The 11578-nt window shown below is 41.0% G+C and overlaps 1 protein-coding gene and 1 pseudogene across 2 annotated transcripts; one reads left to right on the top strand and one right to left on the bottom strand.

The window, feature by feature from the left end:
• Positions 1-1127: 1127 nt before the first annotated feature.
• Positions 1128-8668, bottom strand: LOC129839467 (DNA polymerase lambda-like; annotated as a pseudogene).
• Positions 8669-8857: 189 nt separating this feature from the next.
• LOC129839468 (protein DPCD-like) lies at positions 8858-11099 on the top strand. Of its 2 annotated transcripts, none has more exons than XM_055906947.1 (6): positions 8858-8964; positions 9198-9278; positions 9404-9528; positions 9747-9880; positions 10247-10349; positions 10887-11099. In XM_055906947.1, the coding sequence occupies exons 1-6, from the start codon at positions 8901-8903 to the stop codon at positions 10989-10991; spliced, it is 612 nt and encodes a 203-aa protein (XP_055762922.1). In that variant the 5' UTR covers positions 8858-8900; the 3' UTR covers positions 10992-11099. The 2 variants fall into 2 exon arrangements, with proteins under 2 accessions (XP_055762922.1, XP_055762923.1); XM_055906948.1 differs by having other exon boundaries at positions 8859-8964; positions 9228-9278.
• The last annotated feature ends 479 nt before the right edge of the window (positions 11100-11578 follow it).

The following is an 11578-nucleotide window of genomic DNA, read 5'->3' as shown; positions in this document are numbered from 1 at the left end:
CTGGCCCGGGGTACACCGAGCGTAGAATTTGAATACGAGAATGGTTCGAACCTTCTTGTGATGGTCCAAAGATCAGCCATGTTGGTCAGGGAGTAGGGAGTTGTTCAACCATGGTTTGGTTTGCCAGTGCTGTGATAAGATAGTGTGTAAAACAATGAATGTGAAGAATTTATCTGCACTGTATGTGTTAACCAGACAGTTTTAGAGGAATGATTCCATAAATATCGCAAATTAACTGCCAATATGCCAACGTTCCATTTAAATAATGCAGTCAATCCACAGCCATACTCTGTAAAAATGCAACAATTATTAATATTGTATCATATAATAGCACTCACAGCTTTCCAAGAAAACAAAACCAGACATTTATGGTCTATTTACATATATTTGAGACAAAAGCGGGAGGGAGCAGCATCCTTCTCATATGAACAGTAAAGTTGATTGCATTTGTTTTGAAACTGGGCTGTCTCCCGGGCGTCAGCCAGGTGCCCCGTTCAAAGCCCATGGTGAAGTTAGCTCAGAACAAAAGTGATGTAATTAAGCACGTGGAACAATAAGTAGGATTCTGTGTTTTCACATGCAAAAGTGATTGCTTTTGCTAAAAACACTATCTGCCTTCCCAATGAAAACTAGTTTGAAACATTCAAGCATACAGTATTTTATGGAAAAGAGATGTATGTTTCTGGACCATGCACCATGCTGCCTTGTCGACTGCATGATCGAGCAGCACAGATTACTGTTGGATTTGTGAAGGGCGCTCCTCCCTCACCGCTTTTGCCCGTTAATGTCAATGGCCATAAACCAGTGCCCCGCAGCTCAGCATCATCAAATCCGCTCATTGGTTCCTTCAAATGGGGACTTGCTCGGACTGGGTGTGGTGTACTCGATCAGAACTTTTGTTCTATGTGCTCAACGTGATGGGTGTTGGGTTGCGTTGCTCACCACCACTCACTTTGCAGGCTGACCTATGGTGGAGCAAAAAGAGCCAGCTGGCTCTTACCTCAGCCAATAATATTTGAGAGCGAGGACAGGCATTAATAAAAAAGAACAGAGGTTTAATATTCAATTCTTTATAGTAATAAACCAATAATAAACAACAAAGTGATTAAAAACAAGAATTACCTAAGTGTTTGTTAAAAGTAGTGTTTAATATTTCTGTAATCACCATTATCTTCATAAAAACATACCAAGCAGTCACCATGTATCTTAAGTGTTTTTCCTTCTGTAAAATAGCATACAATTCAAGTCTAAAATCACAGTTGACATGTTGATATGACACTGTCTGAAATCTGCATACATAAGCATGATCTTCAACTCACCACTATCATAAAAATATGTAAAAATATTTAACCATCGCCTCATACCACCAGTGTTAAAAACATCAACATCACCAGTTACCAGTCTCTTTCCTGAGGTTCCCTGAAAGGTATTCCCAGATGGGTGAAGATATCCTTCTCAGTGAGCGTGGGTAGTGGTGTCCCCCCATACACCTTCAAACTTCCTTGTCTCAACACGTCGCTCTTCAATGAGTGTTCTGATAGGCTCATGCGTTTTGTCTTGGCCAATGCCCTCATAGAGCGGTTAAAATGTGCCGAGCCGGTGAAGTACATGAGGGAGCAGGCGTACTCGCCGTAGGGCACCACGATGATGTAGAGGCGGCGGTGGAGCCGCCCAGGTCCTGGCAGATGACACACACCCATGTACTTCTTCTGCTCGCCACTCTCCTCATGGCTCACTAGGTCGTCCGTCAGGAAGCCTGAATATTTTTTTTTTTTAAAGAACAAGAACCGGGTCGCATTCATTAGAGCACACCGTAGCAAAATGTTTTGAAACAGAAAACACAAACGATCATGCCTAGTGAATTATGATCCAGCTCTCAGCTTATCCCACTATTAAATTCTTTAAATTAAAAAATACATGATTAATAATATCATGTTGAAAGAAGATGAATTGTCAATACAAGAGAGAAAAAAAAAACTATTAATGTAGCTATAATTGGTTGGGAATTCACCGACAGTTAATAAATCAAATGTCCTGTATTTGGACGTGCCCTCCTACCGCTCTGGTGGAGGCTCTGTAACACTTTGCTAAAGACACCCCGGTGGGACTTCCCGTCTGGGTGAGAGATGAGGACGCCAACATCTCCAAACGTGTCCTTCCCCTGGCGGTACGAGCCACAGGCCATGGCTAACAGGCCAGAGTCCAGGAACTGAGCTGCCTCCTTCACCTATACAGTAGAAAAGGACAGGGATGTGTTACCATTTGTCATGGAATAACAGGGCTGCCTCCTTCACATATAGATACCGTACATGTACAACTTGAGAGGAGCAAAGTTACAGTTTGCGATATCCAACAATTGTTTTGAGTTGGTAACCCTTTACACTCGTACCTGTACCCGTATAGTTGTTGAAAATGGCAGATTTGGGCACTAATAAGCGCCTAAATTGGGACGTAGTAGCTGTACAGTAACTATACATAACATCAGAGCTCAGGCTATGCGCTTCACAGTGCTGTATGGGTTTGGACTGACAGCCGTTCTGAACCTGAGCACCGCGCGCGTTAAGAATTTGCCTCCATCTCTCCCAGTACTTGGGCAACATTTGCAATTTTTTTCGTTCTCTTAGTGAGGGAAATGCTGTAAGTTAAGAGGACTCTATGCACTTTGAAAGATGAGACGATGAGGATTATTATAATAAATACTACTTTGATGTCACACAAGCAAGCCAAACACCCGTGAGTCCAAATGTGCACTTCACATCTCCATATCATAAAATTCACGTCTTATACAGTGTCAGCGTTTATGATCACTATGCTTGATGTACAGTTAAAAGGTGACATGGCATCATACCCTGAGTTGTTCTGAACAGAATGAGCCTGTTTGTTTATTCTGAAGATAATTTGCCACCTGAATGCAGTCATGACTCCTTTCCAAAATTACAATCCGTTTCTCTGAATGACCTGGTGAAAGCCTAACCTAGCTAGTCATGTTGCCAATAGAACAAGCATTCAAATCATGCCCACCTGACCCAGATTGTGATTTATAATAGACTGTTTTGGGATTGTGTAAACAGCAACAGTAATTGTGTGATGGCGGGGATGCAAGGTTGTGTTTAAAATGAAACAACTACAAGTGTGCATGCTCTAGTTTCTCAATGTTACAGCTAGGAGCGGTAAACAAAAAGTACCTTATAGTTGAAGACTTCTTTGAGTCATAAAATGCATTGAAATTGCTTAGGAACTGTGCACACTTTGGATAGGCGTGTGGCAACTTGGAGACACCAGTTAGTCCTCTCACTCAAACCCTTGTAATTGTTTTGTCTTATGTTGCACCTAACTCACATTTTTCAGGAATACTGTTATCATGTTACAGAATGTATCCAGAGTATTGTCAGATTTCGTTATCAACAAATGCGGTGAAAAGTACGGTAAATGTAAAATGCACATAAAATCAACAGCGTTACATTTGGATTCAGTCTTGTGTCAGGTAAAATGTTGTGTGCTCACCTTTGGTCTAATCATTTTCCCATTAACTCCAAACTGTTCCCTTTCAATTGTTACCATGTTTATGCATGTGGTTTTCATATTTCTTCTGTAAGAAGCATTTCAATTGAGCCCTATCCATATAGGCCAATTCCCACAAGTGTAAAGGGTTAATGACTGATTCATTCCAGACTGGGCCATTTTTGTGCTTATTTACGATATTGTAGTCACATTCTCATTAAATATTCATTGTATGGCAAAAAAAAAGAAGGCTTAATTCATTCATTTAGACTACATTTTCAACATATTGATACAGCCTAACTGATAAAACGGCACAGTTTTGATTTGTAAAGCTCAATTAGAGTATAGTCTTGCACATCATGATATATAATCAATGTCAAATATCACAATATTCAATTTAAGCATATAATCGCCCAACTCTAGACCACACTGAATTAACTTTGTTTCACACACAGTGAAAAATGTTACTGTTTGGGATACAATATATGGTGGGGGCTCTCTTACCTATACAACAGGACAGGGACATTTTGTTTGTTTGAAATACCGTCAAATCTGCAGTGGGGTGGGGTAGCCTGGGAATCCAAATTGAATCGCTGTTTCCCTATTGTTTTTCTGATACACAATTGTGTTTCACTATTGGCTCAGTTAAAAAACAACTGTGAAAAAGAGCAATTCAGCTTGGATCCCAGACCAGTGGTGGGGAGGACCACTTTGCATACAATGTATTTATAATGAATGGTTATGGGTTCTAGACTATGTTTCAAAGTTTTCCCCAGTAATGTTCTCTCAGGGGCCTTCATTATAACAGAAAGTTTGGTTTGTTTCTCATTCATATTTGGACTCAAAATAACATGTACACGTGTTGAATCTTCAAGAAAAGTCCTCAAATTCTATTTATATTACCTACTTGAAATTAGAAAAGAAAATGGTGTATTTTCATAATGCCTTGCCGGTCAACAGGTAAGCATTAGCCGTATTCAAGCAAGCCAGATACATTTTGACGACACTACATATTATCTTGACAAGCCACAAGTCAAAAGCACACATGCTATAGTCATCTTTCTAATCTGCACTTTATATCTGGCAGCCATGAAAGCAACAGGGAAATCCAAGTCATACTATATGAAAACAACTGGCTTTGTACCCGGTGCTCCCAGACACCAGGGCCGTGTTTCATTCCAGGATTATGTTCCCTCCCCTTCACAGATCTGATAGGACTGGACAGATGAAAGCAATAAGGCGGAATCATAGAGCATACATGCGACAGCATGGAGCTATCTCCATTTTAAAGTAGTTCATTGTCTTCTTCTTCATTGGCTGATAGCTCCCAACTCACAGGACTCCTCACGCAGTTGACTACTTTAAAGTGGTGGAAGCCCTCAATGGCAATGTCCATGCAAAAACGGGTTATATCCATGATGAGTCCTCTATCTTTATGGGCGTAATCTAGATGAGTTCTTGCTTTACACCCACCCAGTTATCTCAGATCCATGAAAGGGAGTGAACGGAGGCAGGGGGGAGGAAACACCTTTCTGGAATGAAACACAGCCCTGGTATCTGCTGACATATGATGCGCCAAGTTTCTAAGAGTGAGTTGGGATGCGGCCGGCAGGACTCTGACAGAGAGTGGGATGTCTGCTTTCTCCATCACACACAGACCAGGCCAGGAGGACTGGACTGACAGTCTGCTTAGGGGCCAAGGCAAACTTAAAACATCTGAACTTGGCTTTGAGGTCCCGTAGCATTTCACCTCACAAGATCTCTTGTTCGCAAGGGGTTTAGAGTACTGGACTGGAGACACTTTTCTAAAGAAACTCTCTTAACCCCACTAGATGAAGTAGGAAGAAGAGGTCTGTTTAGTCTATAACTAATATACTGTTAGAAGGTTACATTTCAACATTGATTGACCTTTAATGTGGGTGCTTGAGACAATAAGAGGGAGATGTGTTACCGTTTCTTCAATGGCGGCTGCCTCTTCTCTGGGCATCCGGTCCAGAAAGTCGTCGTAGTGTTTGAGTCCAATTATTTGGTTGTGGTTCAGATTGGCCTTGGTGCGGATGTCCTCCAAAGTGCGGAACCCCTAAGATGGAAAATATCTATTTTTTAGCTCATGTCAAATCGATTTGTATCACTATCAAACACTAAAATAACTGCACACTCCACAATACAAAAATAACAAATCTTACACAGGCATAGCAGTGTTGCATGCAAAATCAGAGAGCGAGAAAGAGAGACACACACAGACAGAGAGACACATCTAACCTGTGTGTACCAAAGCTGGGCAGTCTTGAGCCCCTGCCCCCCAGATATTGGTGAACATCTCCAGTACTGGCACTGCCTCTCCCAAGTGATCTATCTTACAGAGGTGCCCACTCTCCATGATCTCCATGACCTTGTCAGCCACCTTCTTGCCAATGCCCTGGATCTTACAGGCCTCCTGAAATTAGGCATGGTTTAGTCAATTACATGGAGTTAAAAGGCCCACTGCAGCCATTTTTATACTATATCAAATCTTTCTGGATAAAAATGATGTACCTTACTGTAATAGTTTTCCATTCAAATGGTCAAAAAGAAACAAAAATTGCTTTTAAGCAAAAAACAAATTTTCTGAAGCAAGAATTTAGCAAGGACTGTCACAGTGGGGAGGGAAAAACAGAAAACTAGGTTTGGAACTCTGTTACTGGTCTACTAACTAACTTACCGAGCTGAAACTCCACCCAGGTTTTTCCCCAAAGAATGGAAGAGAGAAGCTATGCCAGCATATTTTATTTTTCTTACTTTAATTGTTATCATTTTTGTATTTATATTGCAAGAAATGGCAGTCTTAGGTGTTAAAAAACACAAAAATCTCTAAGTTCAAACGGGGGGCACTACCCTCCTCCAGGCCTCCCCCCGCCGGTACTCAGCAGCACAACCTTATTAAAAAAACCTTGTCAAACCATGCTGATTAGAAGGTCCTGTGTAGATTGTGTTTTCAACAAATGAAGCAACTATCAGGAAATAACATTGATCACATTGTCACACTTTAACTCCACTATACACGTCAAGTTGCTTTTCCATCAGCATCTCGTCAATGTGACGTTTTACTTGCTACACAGAGCACGTTGTTTTGAGAGCGGAGAGGAGCAGAGGGGGAGTGTCTGTATTCTATTTTTCCTACTGTAATATACATATTAATTGATTGTGCATAAGTACAATAGCTTTGGCCCAGTTTTTTGCAGGTACTAATGATGGTACTAAATTATCCTCTAATTTTACAAGTTGCTAGACAGTCAATGTAGCTAGCTAGCTAGTAGTAGCAGCTTCGTGACTTCAGAAATCTATGTAAATAACCATCAGTGTATAGCTGAGGCCATATGCAACAATAATCAACTATTTCAATTCACAAGATAGAATGAACGTGATTCTTGAGCTTGACGCAATACACAGCTTTCATCGATTTAAAAGGAAGCATTTCCTCAATGGCTTCATCGGCTGTTGTACAATATTATACAAAACACAGTAAAACTGAATTTTTACTGCACTGGGCCTTTAAGGACTCCTTTCAGGCCACCTGAAATTGAACCAGCAGCAATCAATTTATGCATCCATCAATACACGATTTACGCATCCATCTTGTCAATAACAGGGATGCAATTGCGTAAACCAACCAACCTATCAGCCACATTTCACAATGTTTGCAATAGTGCGAATAGAGAGACAGGAATGAATTATGCTGACACAAATACAAAATGGCCAACCATAATCACCAACTATGCAGATATGGGACTAAATAACCTACCTCATAGGACGTGATTGGCTTGCGGTAGCTCGAGGGCGTTGACGGCTTTGGAGTAGCCCAGCACTCTCCATCTGTCCCCCTGGTGCTTGTAGGCCTTGGCCAGCACCTCCAGTTTATCTGTGATGTGCTTGTTGTGGTTGTCAACCTTGGACTGGGAGGACTGGGCACACACCCACTTCCCTGAGAGGCTTCTGTTGGGGGTCTGAGGGGGCAGTGGCGGTACTGGGGGTCTCGTCCTTGGGGAGCAAGCCACTGATCAGAGCCTCCAAATCGCTCTGGGAGATGCCATATTCGTCTTTGAAGTCATCTTTAGTGTCTTGGACCTATGGATACATGAAGTAATGAAGTGTATGATTAGGGCCAGAAGAAGCCATCATGCAGTGACAGGGTTGTGTTTAATGGTTATGTGGTCGTCAACCTACAGTCTCTGTTGACTCATCTGGTTTTGTTTCATCAGAAATCTGCTGCTTCATGTCCTGTGTAGCTGGGAGTGGGATACTGTTGAGCACGTCTTCTTTGACGCCGTCCTTTGTAGTTTCCATGTCTTTGTCTGGGTTGAGTAGGCTGTAGTCTGCTGTATCCAGCAGTCTCTGCTCACTGATGCAGGTGCTAAGCCAGGTGCACTTCAACAGATAAACTCCAGAGGGCAGCCTGTCCACTTTGAGCAGCCTGAGAGCCCTGTTACAGTCCATACTGTCATCCATTGCTACACGGGTGACAGAGAACTCTGTGTGGCCTCCATTCTGGACAATCTGTCTCTGGAAGATCTGACGTTCCCGATTTCGGCTGGTAATATTTGTAAGGTGACGCCCTGGAAAGCACTCCCTGAAATGGGATTGTGAAAAAGTAGTTTTACACACACAGGGCTTGTTCAACGTCGACTGCTGACTGATCTACCGTTATAAAGTCATTATTACTTGTAGATCTGTCAATCAGTCACAATCTGCACAAAATGCATTACGAATTTGATGCTCTCAAACACGGCCCACACCTGTAACAGGTACAGTTTCATCAGACTTCCTCTTTGCTGCGGGGGCATCCTTTTCCTCACGTGCCCCTGCTCTCTTCACTTTGGGGAAAGCTTTCATAATTCCGTAGGCAGACATTTCGCCAGGGAAAGGGGAGCCCTGAAAAATATAGAACAGAATGTGACAGCTGACACTGGCTAGCTAGCTAACTAGCTAAGTTAGCTAGCAAGCAGACAACAACGACAACGGCCATTTAACTGTTTTGAACAGCTGGGATTCACTCACTCCACTGAAATATGTTACGTTATATATTTATTAAACTAATTTACCATCATTGGTCGATAAACTCTTGAAAATACACGTTTTACCCCTTTGGACGACCAAAACACAAACCAATGTGACAATGCAGATGGTTTAAAAAAAATGTAACTTCCGGTTCGTTATAGACCTATTTTTTGTTCTTGCACGACAAAGTTACATATTTTTCGAGAAAATATTGTAAAAAAGTATGTATTATTTATTGAGTAAATGTAAACATGTTTTTGACAGATTATGGAGTTTAAAAAAAGGAAAATGAATTATACATTTCACGATGACCTCCGTTGCCGTGGCTACACGTGATGTTTTAGGAAGTGTCCGTTTTTTGCAATATGGCTGTGCAGAGCTGGTCAGCTCTCCTAAAAGCATCCACGAAAACAGCTTTAATACACGATGGTGAGTGAAACAGAGAGATGTAGACAAGTTATCATCATTATTGTGTTTTGTATTACAACATTTACCCTTGCATTCATCTAGTAAGACTTCAGTGTCAATTATAAGCTCGCTAGTATTAGCTGCTAACTAACACTAACCTTCACTCTGCCTAGCAAATCTGTTTAGCAAAGATGAAAGCTAGCTAGTTCACATTTAAATGCATTTCTATTGGTGCTTTGCAAACCTCTTTCCAGGGATAAGGAAGATACACTATCTCTTTACAGATGGGAAAGAAATGGCAGAAGAATATGACTTGACAACAGATGAGCTCATTGGTAAGCTTGTTTCAGATTAGACAACATCTTCTAAAAAAGTATCCTGCATTAGCTACATTGCTTCCTGTGCATTATATTATTTCCACTCTCAGCTGTTGTGACTTACATGTATTCTTACTTTGCAGTACGAAAGTGGCGTTCAAAAAGTACCTTGAAGGGACAGGGACCATGGGAGATAGAAGTCGGAGAGCCAGTCCCATCTACTGTAGCCTGTTTGGAATCAGATGTTATCAAGGAAAACTGTTCAAACGTGAGTTCTATTATACAATATTTACATCTGTTATATTTCAGGCCATGATCTAAATTGCTAATTGATTCTAGTTCACTATCACCAACAGTACTCATCCAAATGTGTCAACTAATGCTTTTACGATTGTGGAATTAACTTAATTTTCATCATTTCACTTTTAAATTAATCGTCAATAAACAGTATGCATTTAACAGTACAATGCTCTTGTATTTCCTCAGCCTGTATTTATGCGCAAAGACACAAAGACCAGTTTCCTGTGGAGAGTCCGGAACCTTCCGTACCCCAAAGAGGTCTACAACATTTCAGTGGAGCCCGATCAACGATGCTGCATCATACGAACAAATAACAAAAAGTAACATCCGAATCCTCGATTCCACTCTCATGCCAAAATGCTTTAATACTTAAGCATACAGTTGATATGTTTCCCCTCCTTAGAAATCTACTGATAAACTGCTAGGCCTATATCACTTCAGACATCGTTAACTACAGGTCCCTGAAAAGTAATGCCACATTCAAAGTCTATATAATTTATACAGTTGTAACATCTTCACAATGGAGAAGGCCTCCTATATTTTCCTTTATTTTCTTTGTCAGTGCTTGTTACAGTTCTGCATATGTAAGTGAGGCTGGCTCTCCAATAGGTGGCACTGTTGACAAAAATATTGATCTCTTGCTTTCAAGAAACTCTTTTCTCACTGCGGTGTGTTATCCTTTGCAGGTACTACAAGAAGTTTAATGTTCCTGACCTGAACCGAAGCCAGCTGCCATTGGATAGTTCCGCGCTCAACTTCACCCACGCCAATAACACGTTAATTGTCAGTGTAAGTACTCCTGACAACAACAAACAAACCAACTACAGTACTTCTCAAATTCCACCTTGGATGATTTTACACTGCAAGTCTTATATCCAATATACAGAGACTGATAGGCAAACTTGAGGCTAAACTATAAGGTGATACTGGAGACTAGATTGAAACTATATTTTTGTATTCATCTCACTTGTATCAGAACACACCTATAAACTCAAGGGAATCATTGAATTACTTAGAATAAACATTAGGATAGCCTACTAAGTATCTGATGAAGAGATTGACTGTTACTTTATGTGTATACCTATCATAATCTGTTTCTCTGTACTATTTCGATTTCTTATTCCTTGTGTTTGTTAAAATTGGCACCCTATTCCCTATATAGTGCACTACTTTTGAGCCCGACTCTGGTCGAAAGTAGTGCACTATATAGGGAATATGGAGCCTCTGTGTTATCCCACTTCAGGCCAAACATTACACTACAGGATGTACATGGAAGGGAAAGGGGTTTCTGTAGAGGTAATGACATATTCTGTCTTTCCTTTCAAGTACAAGAAGCCCAAGGAGATATTAACGCTTGAGCACGAGCTACTCCGGGAGGTAAAGAAACTGAAGGGAACCAATGAAGGGGACGTCGACTGCAAAACTCAATGAAGTCCCAGTGTGGATCTGAGGGGATGTCACTCTAACAAGTCGTTTTTGATTTGCACTGGTGATGCAGTATCCTGTATGTTTTCTACTCTGATTTCTGGTTCTCAAGGAGAATATATTGGAAAAATTTTGCACAGTGCCTTGTCCATACTTTCCATTGTGTTTATTGCGGTCGGGCGGGGGGATGTGGAATTGAGACACTGAATTAAAAACATAGTTACTTGTTTAAACTTGTTAGTTTTTGATAGAACACTTACAAGTGTTCTGTCAAAAAGATAAATTTGAGAAATGTCACTGCTGTTCTGTAAAAAGTTCTGAATCGTTGTTGTCGAGATACGAACACTTATTGGGTTTAATACGTGATGTTGTCCTTTGAAGATGAATACAATTCCATAACATTGTTAACAACTGTCTCTACGTCTCTCCTTTCCCTTAACTATGCAAACTATTAGTTGTTAAAATACTCCAAACGCAGAGAGTTCATCCCCCTCCCACAATTCTTGGTCTCCTTCCCTTGTAAACCACTTTAACACACAATGCCTTTTCCCTATTCTTTCCACACACACACACACACACTGTTCTCGACGGGG

Source organism: Salvelinus fontinalis, chromosome 40 (assembly GCF_029448725.1).
Source record: "Salvelinus fontinalis isolate EN_2023a chromosome 40, ASM2944872v1, whole genome shotgun sequence".
Lineage (NCBI taxonomy): Eukaryota > Metazoa > Chordata > Actinopteri > Salmoniformes > Salmonidae > Salvelinus > Salvelinus fontinalis.
The sequence above is the reverse complement of the archived record's forward strand: the minus strand, read 5'-3'. Positions and strand labels throughout refer to the sequence as shown.